This window comes from Vidua chalybeata, chromosome 7 (genome assembly GCF_026979565.1).
Source record: "Vidua chalybeata isolate OUT-0048 chromosome 7, bVidCha1 merged haplotype, whole genome shotgun sequence".
NCBI classification, from domain to species: domain Eukaryota; kingdom Metazoa; phylum Chordata; class Aves; order Passeriformes; family Viduidae; genus Vidua; species Vidua chalybeata.
The window spans coordinates 10599833-10623150 of NC_071536.1; the positions used below are offsets into that span (position 1 = coordinate 10599833).

General features: G+C 39.3%; 1 protein-coding gene across 1 annotated transcript in view; it reads right to left on the reverse strand.

The window, feature by feature from the left end:
- HECW2 (HECT, C2 and WW domain containing E3 ubiquitin protein ligase 2) overlaps positions 1–23318 on the reverse strand; it is a 143136-nt gene that overhangs the window by 23831 nt on the left and 95987 nt on the right. The window contains exons 9-19 of the mRNA XM_053947323.1: positions 21557–22900; positions 20236–20331; positions 17710–17860; positions 17233–17336; positions 15567–15691; positions 14767–14952; positions 10367–10501; positions 7482–7584; positions 6366–6462; positions 2755–2838; positions 864–973 (exon numbers count right to left, since the gene is read on the reverse strand). Coding sequence (XP_053803298.1) covers positions 864–973; positions 2755–2838; positions 6366–6462; positions 7482–7584; positions 10367–10501; positions 14767–14952; positions 15567–15691; positions 17233–17336; positions 17710–17860; positions 20236–20331; positions 21557–22900 — 2535 coding nt within the window. The remainder of the gene's footprint in view (positions 1–863; positions 974–2754; positions 2839–6365; positions 6463–7481; positions 7585–10366; positions 10502–14766; positions 14953–15566; positions 15692–17232; positions 17337–17709; positions 17861–20235; positions 20332–21556; positions 22901–23318) is intronic.

Sequence of the window (23318 nt, forward strand, 5' to 3'; positions counted from 1 at the left end):
ATTAAAGTCTTCAGATAGTTTCTTCAGAGAGATCTTACAGAGGTCCTTTGTCCAACAGCAGGAAAAGCTACCACATGCTTATGAATGCATTTAATCTGATTCCATGAAAAGGCAAAGCTTTTTGTTATTGTGGACTGGGAAATGCCCATGAAAATCACAGATCTTTTTCTGATAAAAACTTCTTGCTGTCTGGAAATACCTATACCTAGAGTTGCATATACCTTAAATGTTCTCTATTTAACTATACTTTTGTTATCGAATTTGTAGAAACCCCCTTAAGCCACTTCAGATTTATATATCTATTATCTTGAGGAAACTAAGCATAGCAACATCTACCAACATGGTTTTCAAATGGAACTTGTCATACGTGCAATAATTTAGTTCTGACCTGCAACTCAGAACCTGAAATATCAGTTTCCTTCCATTCTGACATGAATATTCAGATAGCTGCAGTATGCTAGGTTTTGAACTCGTGTTAAAGTATAACAAGCTGGCCTTTATACATAAAATTGTCCTTATTGCCCCACAGCTCCATTACATTGCCATTTTAATTTACAGGTATTAGATCCATGCTTTTAATTCTCCAGGCATCAAGATGCTGGCATGAGCAGTCACTTAGTTGTTTCACATCAGTGAGAAACAAGTCTGCATGTTTTTTTACAAGTCAGAACAAAATCACAACCCCTGAAGTTGCAATACACCCAGCAAAGAATCTTGTGAGCCCAAGGCAAACATTCAAGTCTGACAGTTAAATGCAATTGTACTTGTTGACTTTGATCAAAAATAGTTCTAGATCTTTGTCTTATCAAGGATGAGAAGTGGTTTCATGGAGCCCCTGCAGAAGCTTTGCCTGAGCAACTTACCTGGAGAGTTCTGAGGTGAAGACACCGGCGAGCCTCGCGGGGACTGGCAATAACTAGGATGAAGTAAGGCATGTGGCGGCACATATGACATTATTTCCTCCTCAAATAAGCTGGCAAAAAGAAGCAAAGAAGAAAGAACATATTTATTTAAATAAATGGCAGGTATCACTTTCTAGGGATAAATCTCTAGTTATTAACCTGCTTTCTTTGGAAGTCACCTATTTCCACTCTGCACACTTAAGAGTGCTACAAAATATTTTACCATATTTTGCCATTTCCTCAAGCTGATTTTGAAAGTACTGGAAAGCAGCAACTGCTATATGGGTATTTGTTCTCAAGGTTAAAATATAGTTAATCACCCTTGAAAATTCATGGGCCTCCCTCTTTTTTTTTTGTTTTAATGTTCTCATTACAAAGGGGTCAATAACTTTATTCAGAAACATGCTCAGCCTCCAGGATTAAGAGTCACATCTGAACTTGTTAAGTATATTGACTGGTAAGCTTGTTAGCAATAACATTTGATGTTTAATAACACTCCTGCTGAACCAGGTATCACAACTAGCATGTTCAAGCTCAGTTACTTCATGCTTCATCTATTATTGAGACACAACTTTTTAGCTGAAAAAAACCCAAACATTTTGCAGCCTAATTACTGTATCTGTGTGTGTGTGTACGTATGCATATATATATTAAAATTTCAGTCTTTTCCCAAATTTGACACAAGCAAATCCAAAAAGGGACAGAATATCTAATGTTAGAATGGATCTGGTATCAAAAGGTATTTTGAATGTGAAACATGACACAAACTGCTGCAATAGCATGTAAAAATTACTTTCAAAAATTGAGCTATAGAAAGAACTGCAAGCCAATCTTATACTACCCAATGCACTGAAAACAACATTCAAATAAAAGATGTTTTTTACTAAGTCTGTTCACCGAACAAGTATCTAGACTTTTTTTTGACATGGACTTTTTTTAAACGGGTCCTTTCTGACAGTTCTTTTTGCAGTGATGTTTTTCTCCAAGTTACATATAAAAATCTTAAAAAGTTTTTTAAGAAACAATATTTACATTTCAAAAAGGCCCAAAGACAGATTTCAAATGAGATTTTTTTTTAATAGCTGTAATAATTTGGAGATTTAGGGACCAGAAAGGATTATCAATTTGCAACCTGGCCTCAAAATACAACTACTAATGTCAATTCTATTTCACTAGATTCCATTTTAAAGGTATCCATGAATTTCTTGATGCACTTTCACAGTGGATGAGAGCACAGTATCAAGACAAAAGGGTTTAATTTTAGCAAAAAATCTGCCTGGTTTTTGGTAATAGCTTAAATGAAAACTACTGAAGAATCAGCTTCCCATTTCCTGAAGTCTGTAAGAATATTACCTTTCCTAAAGAGGACGATGCTTGACAGCACAGTGAAGAGGCAAGAGAGACATTAAGTAATAAAAACACCTCTCAAGTATGTGCCTTTACAAACTGGACCTTCCCAAAGCACAGAATTAAACAGATGTAGTCTAAAAGTAGCACAAGGTACATTGTTGAATAAAGGTCTGAGCTGTACCACCTTTCTAAGCATCAGGGCTGGATGCAACAGGACAATTAAAGGTGGTCTGGGCAAACCCATATAAATCACAAGCACGGTGCTCTTGCACTTGCCTTTCATATTCCATTGTCTTGTGAAAAGTGTGACCTTCAACTACCATCTAGAACTGAACATGATGAAAATAAAACCTGAGCCTTGAGCTGTAGCTCTCCCAGCTGCAAGTCCAGAGAGTGAAGGGGACATGATTGGATGGCACCATCAGTACACACTGCTCCCTGAAAGCTCCTGAGCAGCTGTCACAGAGTGTTCCACATGTGCAAGGGCAGCAGCAGTGCCTACCTGAGTAACATGACAAGGTCTGCATCACTGGATAAACGCACCAGCCCAGGTGTTCCCTCTGTCCGGATGAACTGGATCTTCTCCCTGTGCAAGCAAAAAAAGGCTTTCAAAATACCTTTTGCAAATAAGGCATCAATGTGTACCACAGCAACAAGTACAGAGTATATCAGAAATCTCTGGGTTATGGTTTTCTCTACTTTTTTTCCCTGCCACACCAAGTCCATGTGAGCAGTATAATATTCTTCTGAGGAAGGATGCTCCCATTGTCCTCATCTCTTCAATGCTCATGTGCTCATGCTCTCGGCCGGTAGTACAATCACCCAAAAAAAAAAAAAAAAAAAAAAAAAAAAAAAAAAAAAAGCCAAACCAAAAAAACCATCAATCCCTCAAATTCACACTCCAGTCCATGTCTCTGAATTCAAAGTAGTAGGCTGAAACCTGTAAGAGGACATTCCTACTGCAAAAGTGAACTCTTTAAAGAGTTCACCGTCTCTTCTGAATCTTGGTACAAATGCAAGCCATACATTACAATGCATACTCGTGATTTTAAAGCCAGCATTTTCATACCACACTGCACTTAAGATATCTTCCAGTAAAAAACAGTATTATTTCTCCCCTCTATTTCATCTAAGCACACATCCTTTCTCCTAGACTCAGTTTGGTCACTGTTATGGAATCTACACATCCTAAGTTCTGAGAATGGTTACACACAGAATTTTAGGATCTGTACTGGATATAATTCCTTGGATTCCTATTCTTTTTCTCTGCTGAGCCTTTCTCTGCATTCTGAAATACAAGTACATCCTTCATCTTTTTTCTTTATTAGTATGATAGTACAGTAGAGATAAATTCTAATTTGGCTTTACACTTCTGGAGGAAAAGAAAACAAGAACCAAAGCCATGTAGTAAAACCTGTCCCAAATCTAAAGGAGAAAACTCCCAAACAAACAGAAAAGTAAAGACCTCTGTATAAGAACAGCAGCATTAGCTCAGCACACAGGTCTGTCTACCCCTTACCCTATTACCAACAGTGACAAGAAGGTAAAAAACACTCCATACAATTGGCAGGGCAGAGATATCTGGACACTTCCAGAGCCCATTTCACATTGGTGCCCAAATGGCAAGGCTGGAGGAAATAAATGGTGGATTACAAAATTTATCTTAGCATTTGGTTGGCAGCAACACCAGAAACCAGAAGGACATTTTCTGGGTTAACTAATATATGCAGCCTTCCAAATTAATGCAATCCATGACTTCCTGGGGCTGCCAGTGAGAGTTGTGATTTCAGTGACATGTCTTTAATATATATGCTTTTATCTTCCATTAAGATATAAATTATATTTAATGTAACAGGTGCCTTTGCCTGAAGCCCTTTACATTATTTAGCAGCCTCTCAGATTTACCTGCAGTGGCTTGGAAAAATATTTAATCTTGGCATCATGCATAATAAAGATATGGTAAATATAATGTTCTCACTCCACCATGAGACCTCTGAACAGCAACTTTCTACATGTAGTATACTTTCATTTTATATTTTAATAGACTCTCAACTTCTTATCTCTTCTTTCTCTAAGGGAATGAGAAATTATTTTAGACAGAAAATGTTAGAGATCTTTTCAAATTATCTTTGTCCTCTTCCACTGGCCAGATACTAATTTTCCTCTTCACCTATGTAATAATTACAATACTATTAATAATAAGAAGAATAATATTTAATATCATTATCATTTCGCTTCAACTGCACCGAGGTCCTCAAAGGAAGAGATTACCGGCAGTTGTACTAAGCAGTATAAAAAAAATTACACAAAGAATTTATTCTGAAGGATTTTAGTTAGGTCTTAATTTATCAACTGTTACAGCAATGTCCATGGAGTTGCTTAGTCTCACAATGTGTCAAATAGACATGGATTCCAATAATTTCCTAATCAGGGTCTTAAAACACTAACCAGGAAAAATAAAACTGGGATCTTTATAAAAATTAAGATGTTATTGAAGCATCAGCTTTAGACGGATATAGGAGAGGAATAATGGAAGACAATTTACCTTAATCAAATTAATAACTTCAAATACTAAAATTAGAATGGAACCATTCAGCTTAAGAGAATGTCTTTTCTGACCAATCACATTCAATGTAAAATAAAACTATGTTCCTTAAAATCCCCAATCATTCTGCTGAAGAAAGTCAGTTAAGGCATATCTTCAGTCTCCTTCCAAAGTAAATGCACAGAAGGACATAGAATCTCAAGCAAATTAGGAGGTACAGAAAACAGTATCTTTTCTCCTCTGATCTTTCACTTTTAACCTGAAATCCATCTTTTCTTGAGAAAGTCTCAGTTTGTGGGTAATTATGATTCTGTAATCAGGAAGCAGGGTTCTACTAGAAGCAGAATCAGGGAATACCAAAAAGCCTTGTGAGCAATTTGAACTCTAATTTGTTAAAAAAACCCACAACACACATGAAGAAAATTACACCGATTGCTATCGGACTGAAGGAAATCAAGCACCCTGGGAAAAAGAATATGAAGCAATAAAACTACAAACAACCAGAAATTGTTTGTATAATACATCCCAGCAGATTTCTAACCTGGTGGGAAAAACTTGCCTGCAGTGATATGGGCACAAGTGTTTTGACATGCTGAGAACTGTAGATTTCTGCTGTATTTTCTAGAGAGCTTGTATTCTGTTAGTATGTTATTTCAGGTTTGGCAGCTAGGATTTCTTTAGAAGGTAAACCACATCTTTAACACAGAAGTCACATCACAAAACTTGTTATACGACACATGGGGAAACTGCAAAACAGAGCAGTTTGTTGAAGTTTGGGAACTTGAAGGACACAGAGGAAAAGGGATCAGTAAGTAACACAGAACAGAAGAAAAATGAGTACCATGCCAGCCAGTGTGGGTAGGCCTCTGGAACACAGCACTGCACAGGACAGGCTGCCAACAATCAAACCAATCTTTTAATTGTAGTGTCCAAGGAAGAACAGACACATTCATTTCAGTTCTAGTCACTACTATCCAAGTTGTTGGTGTTTCCATTTCCAAGTCTAAACATATGAGGGCATTACAACAACCACACAACAAAGATCATCCTTCCTAAGATCTTGTTGCACTGTGCAAAAATCTGTAGATATTCCATTTTGTAAATTTTGGAGAGACATCAAATCATTCTGATTGATATAAGATTACCTCCAGACATCATGAGGTCAGAACAGCCTTTCTCTAAATGTGCTTTGCAAAGATAAGGACAAATCCAAATGCCATTCTGCCTCATGCTCTCAGCTGAATGAATGGGCACATTTGCTGTGCCATCCAGCTGTCTTGGCACATTAGGAAGACATCAGCAAATCTCTTACGCCAGTTGTTCCAAACATTTCCTTATAGGTACTTTTATTTGATAATTAAACCCTACCTCTGTTCTCATCAACCTTGTTATAGTAGGCTGTTACACAGAAATACAGTAAACAACTATTTCCTACAGCTTTATGAATATGTTTGAATGCACCAGAAGTCTACAATCTGTTATGTTACACTGTTAACTAATGAAAGTAGCTAATTGTAATTAACATTTTTTACTGAAATGGAAATAGCAAACTTCACTAATTTTCTTACCTGAGTGAATGATTCCTGGTAAGATCTGGTTGGCGCTCTTGTAGAATTTCAAAGATATTGGGCTGCCGCAAAAATGCAACTATCTTGTCATTGTAAGCTGAAAATATTAACAAAAATACCATGCTGAAACAAGGAGATCCCAAAACAAAGGATGTCATTCCTTTTGAGTCTTCAACAATAATGACACACTTCACCTTCACAGTTTTAAGTTTAGAAGTATTGGGTTAATACTTTCATATGTAAGGCCACCAATTCCACGGTCTTTTAAGGAACACACTTCTTACGATTATGAACCAAATCTCATTGAGACATATCCCTTCCACTGCTAACAGCTATAATTGTGTTAGCAATCTCTATTATATTTTAGCACTCACACTCTTAGCTAAGGTCAAACCAGAATATTTACTGTTAGTATAAAATTGCAGGGACCTTGGTTTTCACTGCGTCTATTCTCACAGATTAAGCAGCCATTGGAAACACCCGTATCAAATCCTCATTAATGGCTGAGCCTGTGAAGCACGCACACCATGTCCATGGCAAGGGGGAGGATTTAAACAGGCAGAGGTTTTCAAGTAAACATGACACAGTACAAAGAGCCAGTTAGAGTTAATCGGATTATTTTATCTTGATTTAGCACAATGTGACAGCTGTTAGATTTAACAAGCTACATTCTGTATGTGGTGGCACAGAAGTCTGTAATTGTGTGTGTATGTAACTGAGAACAGAAGTTAAGCTAATGGCTAATTCCAAGCTGATTAACACTTTCTGTAATCCTGCCAAAATAGATGCTCACAAGTTGTGGAAAAGAAAAAAAACATAAAAATCTCTGGGAATACATGGAGTTCAATTAGGACCCAATCTAACTCCCTGGCTTCAGTTCATCCTGTGAGCACACAGAGAATGTGAGCTAGGAAGGTAAAATACATCAGTTATTTGGTTCTGCATAATTCCAGCTCTGAAAGTTCCAACTGAACAGTAGGGAAATGCTGATGGACAGAAGCCATAACAAATGGCAATCTCTAGCCATCCCAAGTGAATGGAAACCCCAGCAGTGCACAGGGCCATGACCCTCAGTGATGGAGAACTCCTCCGAGCAGAGGCTGGATGCTGACGTACCCACTGGAACCACATCCTGGTACTGAGCTCTGCTGACTGTGTTAAATGTGCTGGATGGTCTCGGCAAAACTGGGGGTCCTGAATGACGGGAGTCCTCTCCGACCTGAAAACATGCAAGTAACCACAGTGAGTGTCTGTGCCAGCACAAGCACTCGGGTACAGAAAAGTGAGAATTTATATGGCTTGAAACCAAGCACGTACGTCAAGGCTTTGCTTGATCACTATCCCCAGTAACCACTGCAGCAGGAAGCAGCTGAGCTGTTAGGACAGGTACTAGCAAAACATTATTTAGCATATTGGGCCCATTAATAGGAAGAATCAAAACTGATGCAAAATGCACTGCTATTTTTAAACAGTCCCATTCTGAAAAGAGACCAAAAAATTAAAACTGGGATACATTTTTTGACTTTGTAATTTAATTTTGTCTTTTGTAATTAATGGACATCTTGATCCATACAAAACATTCTGGAAACCAAATTCTGCTCCTTCATTAGCACCTCTATTACCTCTCTGCATGAATGCAGTTTCCCTAAATTTGAAGTGGAAAAAAGTTTGTGGCTGAAGCCTCAAAGGAGAATAAAGAAATGAGTTCACATTCAGGCAAGTCAAACAAGTCCAAAATTGGTAAAAATATGGCTCCTAGAATAATTCAGAAACACTGTTATGCTTTTCCTGTACCTTCTGGACTTAAAAAAACTGCATATAAACAATTTTTACGGTAGAACCACAAAATAAAATTGTTCTTAGAGGCATTTGTTATGTCAGGGCAACTGCTGCAGTTTACTGCATCATGAGGTTTCAGACATTTCTCAGTATTTAGCATTTTATCTCTATAAAACATTTGGTCAACCTCTTTTTCATCCTGCTGGACCTCTTTGTTTACTTCTCCATTTATCTGCCTACATGTAACTGTTAGCATTTGAACTGCACTCCCAAGCTTCAAAGATCTATAAAACATCTAACTGCAAAAGATCAAATAATTATACAAGGTTGCTTTTGAATCCAATCTTTGAAAACACAAAGCAGCAAAAGTCCCAAGATAACTCCCGAGACCTTTTTGCTCTCTCATAATATTCTTTCAGAAAAATGAAGAATTATTTCCTGTTAGGCAATGTGCTGGAAAAGGAATGCCATTATTATTAGCTCCAGCTTCACGCTGTAGTTCAGCTTTAGCTAAAAAGGCATTCCTTACACTGGTTCATGTTTGCTTTAGAGCATCTCCCTGTAAAAACTGGGTCAGTGGCTTCAAAACATCAAAGTTCATGGCAAGTTAAAGCCAAAGAAAGTTTTGTTTGTTTTTTTTTTTCCATTAAGTACTCATCTTTTGCAATAATGTACAGTTCCTTTATGCAATAGCTTAAAAATAGGAAAAAAATGCAATTATGCAATATGCAATACATAAGCCCTAAAGTGCAGAGGAAAAAGTGGTGTTCAGGTTCATACATACATAAAAGATCATCATTGCATCATTAATCCTAGAATGGTAATACTGTATTGAATTGCTATGCTTGATATTCATATCTGGAATTATAACTCAATTCAAGCTACAATTGTAACAATATCAAGGAAACACTTTTAAAATTGCACACAGAAACATGGTTTAAGAAATTTCATGTATCTAGATGGAATTAGACATTTTGACAGGTAAGCATTTTGACTCTGTATGTGCAATATATACAACCATTTTTGTTGGATAAACTATACTTATTTTGTAGCAATGACAACTTCAATAACATGGCACAAATACCTGTTTTAAGTGCAAAGCTACTGGATGCTGCTTGAAGAAAGATAATTTGGGTGTATATTGGGTAAAGTCAAGGAAAAAAACTATTTCTGCTCTGCTACCAATGAATAACAACAGAAATATTTTACCCTATTCAAGATCTAAATAGCTATATGAAGGCATATAGCTTCTTGCCTTATACACAACATCACCGAACTGATGGAAAATGCTACTTAAAACCACTTGCAAAATATACCTGACACTGGACGAGGGCTGACTAAGCCATGTTCACACAGGATGTGACAAGACATGCAGCCAGTGCTGTGGCACTTGCCGCAGCTCAGTGGAAGCCCTGTTAGAGAAGTGGCAGACACGATTCATGTTTGCTCTAAAACAGAGGCCTGGCAGACCTTCATCTGCCACAAGATTGAGCTAAGAAAAGGATAAATCAGAGCATTTCTCTTGCTATTCTGAATTGTATTATTTTTAGTTCCAGGCACAGAATAGCCCTCTCCTGAAAAGACAACCTACAGCCAACAGTATGGAGGTTTTTAAATGAAGTACAACTGAAGTCCAAGTCACTGCACATACACAAGGTTACAAGTATAAGTGACAAGAACAATATGGGGCCTGCCAGTGAAAATGGTGCATAAAAACATAACAAAATAGTGTTTTCCATGTACTTCTGAACAGAAAGTACAGATGAAATACATATTCAAAGGCATATAACAGTCTGATAAAGCTGTATGTGGTATGATTTTTTTACACTTCATGGGAAAGATGCAGAACTAGATGTATAGTCACACATGCATCTTTTCCCCCCTCTTATTTTGCACAGTTACATATGATCACACTCAGCAGACACCATGCTAGACAATACACAGTTTGTCAGTGAAAGACTAGATACAGCAATCAGCAATCTGTAATCAGATGCTCTCCTGTGGTTAAGTGGGGTTACTGCGAATTCAAAATAAGAAAAACTCGTGTTTGATATTTTTCCTCTGAATTCATACATGTTAAAAGCAACAAAGGCTAGCAGAAAATATAATAAATCCTTACAGAAGACTGGTGCACTGTGAGAGAAGAGTCATGCTCCTCCCCACATGGAATACGTGGAAGAGGATGGCAGCGCTCCCGAGGAGGAGGCCCAGACCCCACTCACCTCCCCAGCACTGTGGCTGCGCTGCCGGGTCAGGTGCTGCCGATGGACCAGCGCACTGGTGGGCCTGCTGCTCTGCAAGGGCAGCCGCGGGTCGATGAACGTCGTGGTGCGCGAGTTGTGGTCCACAAAGAAAGCCTACAGAAGGACACAGAAGACATTCATCAACGCTTTTTTTATTCATTATGTCTGAGGTTAATGTCTGTTTGGGATCCAGGTTTCATTCGATCAGGTGGGGCTGTGGAAAGTCTGTTACTGTGACTTCCATTTCCCTTCTGCAGAAGGAGGACAACACTTTTCCATCCGACCCAAAGGGATGAACTGTTTAATGTCTTACTTTGTTCGTGTCTATAAAGTCCTTTGAAATTCTCATCTGACAAGCATCAGAAGTGGGAAGCTTTATTATGACTGTCAAGAAGAGAAGACTTAAATATTTAATACAAGTAATCCTGGTGTATTCTCCTTTTCATTCTTTTATAAGCATCTAAAAAGGTGTCATTAAGTGGCAAACCCATTGTGAAGTATTTACCATATAATTATGAACACAATTGGCTGTATGTATGTCAAGTGTATGCTTGCATCCAGTGATGATTACAGACCAACAGGCATTTTTGCCGTATTTCTGCTACAACTATTCTAAAGTTCACTGATATTTTTTTCTAAAAACCAAAACAAAATGCAAAAAAAAAAAACCCTAAAGCACCATCCCAAACAAAAAAAAAAAAAAAAGACCTCTGAAAGCCAAAAAGAAAGGTCAACTAACAACACAAAGATGATGGCAACAAAAAATTTACATCAGGCAATTGATGAGAACAACCACATATTGGCCAGTCAACCATTTGCTGAAAACAAGGTCACAGGGACATGTATCCTGGAAAATTAAAGCCGCCTAAAATTCTACCCAATTTGAATCAAAAAGGTTTCTAAGCCCTGAAATTTAAACTTTTTGTAGCACCAGTGTTGTACTTGGAAACCAACACTGTTCTATTTCAACACACTCCGCGTTTTCTGTCACAATACTGGAAACATGTGGAAGTGGCAAAAAAAAAAAATCTCAGTTTTGAGCAGGAGAATTACAGGAAAGTGACATCTGGTCTGAGGAATCAAAAAATCTGGACCAGCAGAGAGGTGGTCAGGGACTGCGGGAGCCATTTCTGTGTTTGGCTACCAGTGACCACAGTTCCACAAACAATTTATTCTTGTGGTGTCAGCAAAAGAAACATTCTCATCTTTCCTCCTCCTGACCACTTGTTTCATCCCGTGTTCCCTTCCTGCCTTGTGCTGGCACAAGTGTTTGTGTAGCCATGCAGTGAACCCATCAGAGGTTCTGGTCCAGGCTAAAATTGCTCTCTGTTTGTCCCTATCCCTGCTGGCTCCTATAACCTCGGTCAGCTCACCAGGGATGAGAGGAGAGCAGAACCACTTTTCTGGCAGCAACACCAGCTTCTAGTATTCATGGAATCATTGTTTCAGATTGGGAAAACCAGACCAGAGCAAATGCAATTCTTCTGACTGCTGTGAAGGTAGGTAGACAAACCAGTGTGGCATGCTATACAGCAACTAAATGCCATTATGGACTGCAGTGGGAGAAAATGTTCACACTTCCATTTCCCAAGGAAGGAGAAGCATATGGAGAGACACCACAGTTACAGAACCCTTTAAGTTCTCCAGAAAAGAGTACCAATCCTCCTGTAGCCCCAACAGCAATCACCTGTACCTGTAGCTTGTGCCTACAAGGAAGGAATCCCATCATCTGAGCAGTAAGAACCCTGTTCTGGCCATCTGATATAGTCACAGATATGCAAGTGAAAGAGTTTCACAGTTCAAACACTGTAAAGTGTATTCAATAAATGAAATTTTAATTGCTACATCTGAGCCTGATGCAGGACTTGTTTACCTTGACAAACAATGATGTCACCCTGCAGCACAAGTATACAGATTAGAGAATACAAAACCAGTGAGAAAGAATGAAAACAATCATGAAATTTATATTTGGGGCTTGGCAGATGACTGGAAAAGACTGCTGGAACACAGCCAGTCTTTCTGAAATTTTTTCTCCTGATTGGTAAGATCTACCTACTTTACTAGCAAGTGATTGGTTTGGGGATTTTTTTTTTAAGACCTCCTATCTCTTTTATCTAGTCTGTGTACATTTATAAGATGTAAAGGAGCAAAACACAGGTTGATTTCATTAAGTCAACACCATACTGCAAATCACTTATTAGAAAAATTCTGATTCAATAAAGGAGGTAGTACCCCTAAAGCTGCACCACTCAGTTCTGAGCTAATGCAGCACTCTAGTATTGCATGCAGTGTTCCACAGCATTCTATTTAAATAATAGCTCAGTTTAGACATGAAGATAAAGACAATCATAGCTTATTAAATATGTATGGTTGCAGGCCAGTTCGTAGTAGCCTACTTCAAAACAAAGCATAAATTAGCACTTTGAAGTTTTGGTGAAGATAACCATTGGATCTTCAATGCTTTGGGCTAATCTGGACACTGGCACACAGCTCAAAATACACTGTGGTTCACAATATCCTTTCAAAAAAAATCCTCTCATAACTCCTGCCCAGCTATAATCCATAAATCTACAATGCCTGAAGAGACTGACATAAAATAGGTAGTGCCAGAACTATATTTAGCCCATTAAACATGAATAGTTGCCCTAGTTATTCTTCCAGTTAAAACCTATGAAGCTTGCTAAAATACCTTTTCTTCCTATTGGAGACTTCATTAATCAATTACTTTGATTTCTTTAATTTTAGAGAGAAAAACCAGAAATGTGCTCTAATAACTTCCTGTGTATTTGCACATCTTGCAGAGATCTAATTAAAAAGCACAAAGACTTGCATCTGGCTTTAAAATACAGACATGTGCTTATGCACACTGCACAAATGCATTACCTGTACGATGTCTGTGTGTATGCACATGGACACTGCAAGGCAGAATCTCAAAGCTCAGCTCAGGGGCCTAGTAAGCCTGTATAATGCTTCCTGCTACCACATTTTCCAATGGCTTTCTGCCTCCCTGTGGTCAGTGACTGATGAAGGATCATCTGTAATGCCCCTCAGAAACTACACTGTGGTCACAGACCTTTTAGGGAGGACTGCAAGATATTATCACCTGCAGGGGATGCACAGAGGAGCCAAAGAGGAGTGGGCAGCTGGGCTTTGCTGTGCAGCTCTGGAGGGAGTTCAGAGGTGGGCAGTCCCCAGCTGACCTTGGAACACAGCCCACAAAGAGGGCCAAGTCTCACTGTGATATACTTGAAAAAATAAAGGAAAACCTCTTCTCAGTAGGGAAGAATAGTTAAGGAAAGGAAACAATTATATATTGTGTTATGGCTAAATTCTACTTGCTACTTTTTAGGTTTATGCTTTAATAAACGCAGGTCCAGTTTCAGTTTGGTCTCCCCAAGCACTGGTCTTGCCATGTACTGGCCATGGTCTCTCTGAAGTGCTGAACAGGCTTTTCCACTGCCCACAAGTGGCACTTGTGACACAGACAACGATGAAAATGAGCAACACTAAGACTAATTCAAAGTGAAGAAATCCCAGCAGGAAATTATTCAGAGCTTCCTCTTCTTGATTAATATTTTGGTAGCATCGCTGTTACCAAATACCAACCCAGAAATCCAAAGGTCTAATTCTCTCTATGGAGCACATATTAAAGAAAATTGAAAATTGCGCTATTCTTCAGGAGAAAACTGGCCTCTGAAGAACTTAACAGAACAAGAATGACTTAAAACAGAAAACAGTGAGGCAAAGAACAACATTAATAGACTTACACGTTCCTAATTGTGTGCCTAATGAAAAAACTAAGTGCTTTTCAGAGTTTAAAAAATCTAGGAAACAACCCTCAAGTATTTTTACCCTTCAGTTAGAATTGTCTAATCTTTCTAAGCAACAAGATCATTATTTATATGGACTCTCACAGCTAACCACATTGAGAGTGATAAATGTAAGAACCAAGAAGCTAAATATGCCAGTAGTCCTAATAAACTGATAAGCCTTATCACTTCCTCACATACAAATCATAGCCTATTTTTAACCCTCCTGTTGTCTACACAAAATATAATGTTTCAGATACTGAGGATGCACTAGCTTAAAGTTACATTAAAACTTACATCACAACTGTAAAAGTGATATCAAATTTTTTTTTTTAGGAAATTGAAAATTGATACCTGTTAAAAAAAAATCAATGAGACTTGAAACTATTTTAAGATCTCTAATACCTCTTAAGGAAACCTGGTCCATACCATCTCTTTCCTTCTAAGCAATACACAACCACCAGAGTGATCCTCCCCGGAGCTGTCCCAGACCATCCGTTTTACCTCAAGTCAATCCACTTGATCTCAGAAACTGATGAACACAAGGCCTTCGTAGCCCTGTGGAGTTACCTTGCCCTGATGGTCGTGTTTCATTTCCCAGCCCCTCGGCAGCTCCAGCTGTTTGTTGGCAAACATGTTGAGGAAGCCCACCAGATCCCGGTTGTGCTGGTAGCGCTCAAAGTGGTGGGTGTCCCGCCGGACTTTGGTGATCATGTGCTTCAGACACGTGTTGTTTGTAAACATGCGGTAGGCACTCTGAAAAACACACAACAGCAAAGGCTTTTCAAAGAGAAAACCATTCTGGCCACAAAAGACAGCCCTGTTCATTGTAAGTGAGCCTGCAGAAGAAAAGTTACTCATTCCATTGCTTCTCCTTACACTATAAATCCCATTACACAAAGAAACACTGAGGGGGGGGAACCTATGCAAAAAGAAGCACTGAAGAACAGGCATAAAAGGAAAATATATATATTAAGATGGTTTTTCGTTCAGTGTGACCTCTAATATACTTTGATATAAACCAGGCAATTTGGGGGAAACCAATATTGCCATTAAGCAGCAAGGTCATTCCTAGAATTGTGTCTCACCCTATGCAAAGCACAGCAAGAAAGCTATTGCTTCCATAAACAAATAATTTTGTATCATAAGAAAGATGAAGAATTGAGTGGAAAATAAAAATTGCTATCATGCAGAGCTATGATGTCCCTGATAGCACAATAATTTCAGGGGATAATGATGACTGAATCTAGCCTCCCTATGTACTACCAATACCTTATCATCAAACACTGAGCAGTGTATTTGTACACAAAACAACTGCATTTATAAGCACGTATTTACGAAAGTCTTTGAGCAGTAGCCACCATACTCACAGGGTTAGAATGCAGCACTGTAAAGAACTCTGGGCTGATAAGGAATTTCACAGGGGGAGACTGGAGCAATAAAGTAAGTCTGGATCTGGAGGTAGAGTGAGGCAGCACGTTCTCTCTTCGAAAATCTAAGAGCAAAGTAAATGACAAAGACTTCCAGCAGTTATTACCAAAGCATCCCTGCAAACAACTATATTGATGTGAATCACACAAGCAAGGAAAGCATTAAGTACACAATTATTTCAGATTTACTGAGGATTGTCCACATAAGTGCACCCAAATTTCTTCTAATATAACATTGAAATTTCTGAGAATATTACAATTTTAGTTTAGTAACATTTACTTGTGGCTTTTGTTAAACAACTGTTAAAAAAAAATCACATTCCATTATTTGGGCTATGGAGTTTGTGCCTGTATATAAGATGCAATAAAGTCCCCATGGCATGTCTGCACTGCTATACTGTAGCTGTATGCAGGTAAGTTATTTTTTAAATGATAACTAATGGATATAAAGTCATTATACACTTATAAATATTTTATTCCTTCTTAAAAAACAAACAATAAATCTGCCCCAGTCTTGATACAGTATTGAAGCAGCTTATGTAAGTAAGAAGTAGGTTGCCAAGGAAGTACCTTTCAAGTTACAACTTCCAATAAACATTTGTGTCTTCTCCTAGCAACTACAGAAGTGCCCTGATTTTTCTTCAGTACCAGGAAGGAAGCAAAAATATATTGAGTGGTGTTTGCTACAATGGCAACACTGTTGTCCCCAATTCTCTTTGAAGACATTTGGAAGTGTATTTTTAATGTAAATGAAAAACTGCAAGTTCAGATTTGGTCTTCTTGGATATTACACTAAAATGTGTGCTGCCATCTACATTTCAGTTTCTTTCTTTTTTACACATTGCAGTATGTGCACACTTCTCCATCAGATGAACATTAATCATGTAGACCACAGCTATCACAGATTTAAAAGATAGTTTTTATGTAAGACACTTCCACAACCTCTTCAGTACAGCAGAGTCACAGCTTTATTTGCTTTTCTGAAATATTCCTCAGAAGCTGAAGACCAACTCAAGACAATCCTGAGTAGGCCAAAAACCTAATTTGAGACCTAAATCCAGAAGTCACAAGGGAACACTAGGAAGCAATGGATTCAAGGCTATGTTATAAGAAGAATAATGAGTAGACTGTCTAAAAAAGTTAAAGAATGTCCCTCAAGTGGAGAATATAAGAACTCATGCGACAGCATTTGGCAAGTATGGCCTAGGAACAGCTCACCCAATCTATCTACAGCAATGTAGTCAATGACTGCCTGAAGCCCATTCTAGTTCTACATTCTACTATTTCAAACTGCATTAGGAGAGTCAAAATATTTGTAAGCCAGACCACACAATTTTATGGTTTTTTTCACTGCAAGTGTCCTGCTCTCTAAACCACTCTGGTACTGACAGAAAAGTGCTTTGAATCTCACAATCTTCTCTTCAGCATATTGAGCAGGCTGAGTCATAACCTTCAAAACTAGACAGCATTGAAAACAAATGGCTTCATTTTCACACAGACTTTCAGAGGAAGAAGTTAGGGTTTGCCTTATGTACTCTCAATAAATCATCTATGAGATAAGTGGTCCCTTCTTTGGAGAAGGGATAAAAAATTAATTTTTTTTTACCTGAATTAGAATGGTGAAATTCAGCTTCCTCTGCAGCTCCATCCACGGCATTTGTGTGCTCTTCAGGCCTGTCATTTGTCATTGTTCTTCGGATGCTCTGGTACCTAGGGTTGGAAAACTGGACTTTACATATAGTATATGGTAACTATGACCCAATTCTAGCTCCGAGGGAGCCTGCCCATATTTTCTGCCATATAGGTTAATACATATTGACCTCTGATTTCTGCATTAATAGCCTTTTGAATTTCTGACAACCATCATCAGATGTATTATTTTTGGTCACATAGCTTAAGATCACAGGTGGAACACAAAAGTCCTGGAAACACACATGCAAACTAAAAGCAACAGCCACATAAAAAGAACCACCTAAGGCCAGCAGTGGGAGCAGCTGTGGCCTTGTCTCCATGCTCAGTCTTGCAATAGTGAATGCAGTTTTGCAAGCACACAGAATTCACAAGCACCAAGGGTGATTCTTACCGGCGATTCAGCTGCTCCATCTGCTGTATGGAATTGGACCTCTGCAGAATCTGTGGGGCTGGGGGAGCTGTGGGTCGCTGCCATGTTGTTGTCCTGTTCACATGGTCCACGTAAAAAATCCGTCCATGGCTGTCAATTCGAGCCTCCCAGTCTAAGGAGCAACCAAATACTGTAAACTATGGAGGGCTTGGGGTTTATTCATTGATTTGTTTGAGCTCTATCACTTTTGTAACTCCATCTATTGCTTCAAGTCTCTATAATAATAATAATTACTACTACAACATAGACATATACCTATGTGTATAAAAAATACACAACTGTACAGAAACAGACATGCCTGAATCACAGACACTTGCAAGTACAGCAAATGTGCAAACGATTTAGCACAACAGTCTTTGAGAGCTCAGAAGGTGTCTGGATGAGACTATCTATATTGCAAGTCTAAGTGAAAGTAGTATCTGCTGACAAAATAAAAACATTCAAGTTTTTAAAACAGTGTTTGTAAACAAAATAAAACACTCAAGTATTCCAGGAAGAACAGAATTTTCACTAGGAAAAAAACCCAAACAAAAAAAAAAACCCTTCTAACAGTTTACATTTGTGAATTCAATATCCTCTTAATTGTCAAGCCCTAAACCACTGTATAATAAGTTGGGATTTTTCTTGTCATGTATATGCCCAATTCTGACACAGTCACCATTTCTGTAGCATGTTCTTGAGGAAGAAAACTATTTTTTTTTTCTGCACTTAATTTAAAATACACAAGTTCAAACACGTGGGCAATGGCTTCCAAAGCAAACCATCTGCAACAGTGTTGTGATGGACAAGGCTGTCTTCTGATATGTTCCTATATTAGGCTACATTCCATCAAAGCACTATTACTCAAATGTTTTACAAATAGCTTGCTGAAGCTATTGCAAAATTGTCATTCATCAAGCTTTATTAATTTTCTCCCCAGGAACATAGGAATTGGAGCATATTGTTGCACATTATAGGCAGAAATAAATGTTTAAATTCTTTCTCCTGTTCTTTAACTGGACATAACACAAGACTAAAAGAAATACACATATTTTTCTTCCTTACTTTCAAATTTTGGTGAAACAACAATTAGAATACAGCCCAAATTAAAAAGAAATTACAGTTTACAGCCCAAAATCATATCTTTAATATTTTCTCTAATTTTTTAGTATAAAATATTAAACCTGTCACATATCTGAAAGCAGAGCTTTGGAGAAAAAAAATTGAACCTATGTAATGATTAGTAGACTATTTATATTAGCAAATTATTTATTAACACAGAGACTGTATTGGGCTATGACTGTAACGGGGTGATGTGCACATGCATCATGACATGCATGACTATGCAGAAACCAAGCAAATGGCAGAAATGTTAAAATACTACACAGCCAAAGCTTTTCCCACGAATATTTCAGCAGTTTTTCCAAGTAGTTATTGTAGTGTATAGTTTTCTTCTGAAACCACAGAACTGGACTAGATATCTCTGTGCATTTCTGAAATATTTGTCTCCCAGACACAGTTTTGTAAAACGCAGAACTGGTATAAGAGGGTGGCAGTTAATTAACTCAAAGATCTGCACACAGGATTAATCTGATTATAACAGAACCAGCAGGGAGCACAACCATATCAGCATGCTGGCTTTGCACACACAGTTATATCTGTGTTCTGCTATCACGCTCCTTCCAGTTACTTGCTCCAATTACAGAGCAAACACAGTCCCATACCACACTGGGAAATACAGATCTGTTCAATTTACACTAAATAACTTAATTCCTGACTCCTTTAAAGTAACAGAGCTTTGCCACAGACTTCAGTGGGTCTGAATTTACTTTTATTTTTTTGCATATTTGGTTTAAAGCAATGTTTGCCTATCAGTTGTGTAGCTTTTTTTTTTTTTTTGAGGGGGGGAAGGGGGGTCCTTTCTTTGAATACCTAATACTTAATAGATTTTCACTTCTCAAAGTTTAAGCACATGAATAAATTCAATAATTGAGAGCAATGTATTTTTCATATGCATTAGAGAAATTACAATTCATTTGTTCCTTAAGGCTCATCTAACTGTTGCTTAATGTCCAGGTTTATTTTAATATAAAATCTTCACTCTGCCTCAAAAAATGCAAGGAAAGCACAGACACCAGTAAATTAATCTGCAGATATGAAAGATGTTGCATATTCCTTTGTAAATCATTACCACACAAGCAGTATTCAGAGATTTCAGAGTGCTTGACAGCTCACAGTGCCTCACAAGCACCATCACCTCATCTTCCTGCCCCTGTGCACTGCACACAGGAAAGGCAACACTGTCTCTGCAAGAGTGACACTCAGCAAGTCTGTGTGCACCAGGTGTAATTATCACAACAACAACACTGGACCCAACCATCATCACTCCTCACTTCCAACTTCTCAGCTGCTCATTCTCAGCTCTAACATTCAAAAAGGAAATGTAATGAACTGTCAGTAATGAGACACAGGCAGTTTATCCCCCAGTTAAAGTATGGAGAAGCTCACTTGGTGGCAGAGCCTCATCCACTCTCTGGTACCGGCTAACGTCCTGACGCACCGAAGGCAGGGACCTCAAGGGCTGATGGCCATTGGCAGGAGAACCTGGGATCAAAACACACATGAATTACTTTTTTCAGTCAATGTGGGGAAGCCCTAGAGTTGCCTCTGAACTGAGCAAGCTGTGTTAAAGCTTCTGCAGAACTATGATATCTCGGGATACATCTAACAGTCATCTGCTCTTGGAGTCAAAGTACGTTATGCTGACAGTTCTAGGCAAGTGATTCCTCTGGGACGTCCTGGTCCTGGAAACATCACCTCTGGGATGTGCTGCATCCATCTGTGAGCAGCCCAAGTCAGGGCATGGAAACAACCTGTGCCTCAGCCATATCCCAGGACAAAGCTCCACCTGGCCCCAAAAACCTTAAGAGTGGGAGGTGGAACTGTCCACTGTCCTTCCTTGCTGCAGCCAAACTGATTTGCAAAACACAATGTAACCTGACACCTAATAAAGAGCATCCCAAATGTCTAGAAAATGCTGTAAAATATTGACAGGATTTGAAATAAATACCAAAATTATTATTTCCAGTCAATAAACTGTTTATGAAGAGAAGAAATTATTGCTTATATATAGCTCTTGGTATGTTATGAAAAAGATGCATTTGGAAACCCACTTGATTGGATATGCTTCAGTCCCTGAAGAAAATGAACAGATAATCAATCTATTATTAAAGTTGCTTGGAATCAATTCATTGGGACACATTTCTACTTTCAGCGATTTTAGTGACACAGAAAATTCTCAGCTGTAAAAATAATTTTTAAATCAGTAGGTTTTACAGTGTTAACTTGGGTAACACATTTCTCTCCCCCCAAGGTTCCAGTGCGCTAGGATCCATCTGTACAGAGAAGGAACTGGGAAAAGCAAAATAAAGAGCCTGAAGTTGACAAAATATGACTATTTTTCCATTCCCCTTTCTTTTGATTACCCCTATGTTTTAATGCTAATATAAAACATCTAAAAGAAAAGAGCGCAATATAATATTATTTTGCATTTCATATTTTGGGGGGAGTTTCATCCCTCGTTACCATTTTCATTAGTGAGCAGGGTAGTATTGTGGAATTCTTTCCTCCTCTTCATCCTCCTCACTACACTCTCAAGAATTAAAATACATCCAATTTTAAAGTAAACCCCCAAGAGTCTCTTGAAGAAAGAAATAAATTCAAAGGAACAAAAAAAAAAATCTTGAAAGATAATGAAATTGAAAAATTAACGACCTTTGTTTTCAGGTGCAGTAAGGTCACTCCAGAAAGTGCCTCCTGCAGTTGTTACCTCCAGTAGCTCCTTCAAGCGGTGCTGTGGCACCCTCACAAGCTGCCTGTGCTCCCTCCATTTCTTCATCCTGAGACTGGCTCTGGGCAGCTGCTGCCTGCAGGCTTCTTCTTCTTTGCCAGATTTCTTCTGCTTCCTCTTGGTCTTGCAGTTCACCTGCCTCCGCCTCCTGCGCCTCCTCCTGAGGTAACTGTACCGCGGGCAGAGAACCAGCAGCGCTCGCAGAGTCCTGTGCTTCGGCACCCGGCTCCGCCGCAGCTGCCTCGGGGGCACAGGCTCCCTCCTCCTCCTCCTCCTCCTGGGGAGAGAAGGCTGGAGTCTCGGGGAACCTGGCGCTCTCGCAGGAGGAGCAGCGCATCTCCACGGAGGAGCGCCGCACGGTCGCGCTCTCGTTGCAGGAGCTGTCGGCCCCCTCGGCGTCGCTCTCCCCCTCGGGCCGGGTGCTGGCCTCGCTGACGCTCTCGGTGCGAGCGGGGTCGCTCTGCTCCGTCTCTGACGACAGCTGGGAAGGCTCCGAGCCTTGGTCGATGGACTCGGTTTCGCTGACGCCCCTTCTGCTCCCACCTGCAGCTTCAGCAGCTCCCGAGTCCGCACTGCCGGGAGGCTGCTCTGCCTCCGGAGGGGCAGAGGACTCGCTGCCAGCCTGCTCTGCTGGGGCTTCAGCCTGAGAGCCCTGCAGGCATTCGCCTCCTTCCTCTGGAGGTGGAAGCTCTGGGAGAGAATCTTGCTGGTCATCAGTTGATGGCAAAGGAGCATCAGAGGCTGAAACCCTTTCACTCTCTGCAGGCCCTGGCATTACCTGATCTGATGAGGAACTTACTTCATTTCTTTCAACGTTTCTGGTAGCACCATTAAGCATTACTAAACCACCATCATCTTCCAAAGAGGATGGAAAACCCAGGTCTTGATGCAGCTCGTGCTCCTCTTCATCTGAGTCAATGTGAAGCATGGCATTAAGTCTTGTGTCAGTAGGAAAGCTACTCCTCAGTTTTGGGGAGGCTCCTCGTGGACGGTCACCACAGGCAGATGTCCCTGGCCTGGGATGGTTATTGTGTTCTATTGCATCGAGATAGTCATTTAGTGAGTCCTGGCGACCTCTGGGAGGGGATGATCTTGAAGCACCAGAGGTCAGCTCATCCTGGTCTGTCTCCAGAGTCCTACTAGTCCTTAAAGAGTGTCTCAGGATTGTGTCTCCAGAAGATTCCTCAAAGACTGGGCCATTGGAACACACTGTGGATGTATCGTGATGTCCTGCCGGCATGTCCTCATCATCAGAGGGGCTCCCCAAGTCTCCATTTACAGAGTTGGTTCCTAGCAAAGTCCCAACTGTTTCTGGTGAAGCATCTGCAGAGACAGAAAGCATATTGATATTCAAATGAAGGTGAAACACAGAGCAGCAAGAACACATAGTTCATTCTACTTACATTATATAAAAATACACATCCTTGAAGACGCTTGCTTAGTTCAATCAGAAAACTAAGGGAAGAAACTTCAATCAAAATAACAGAGGCATCTACAGTGTTGGAACAGCAGTTACAGAATTTTTCATGTATAACTCTATACTGTTTTGTAAGATATAGAAAAATTAAGAGGTGGGCAGGGTTTTTTTAAAGGATTTTAAAGGATTCCCATATTGCTTTCAAAAGACAGAGTACTGCCAAGCATAAAATGAGAATCATAAGCAGATTCATTTAGAATCTATCCAAGAAAATCCAAAACAATATGCTAAGCATTGGTGGTTCTGGAACTGCCATCTCCAAGG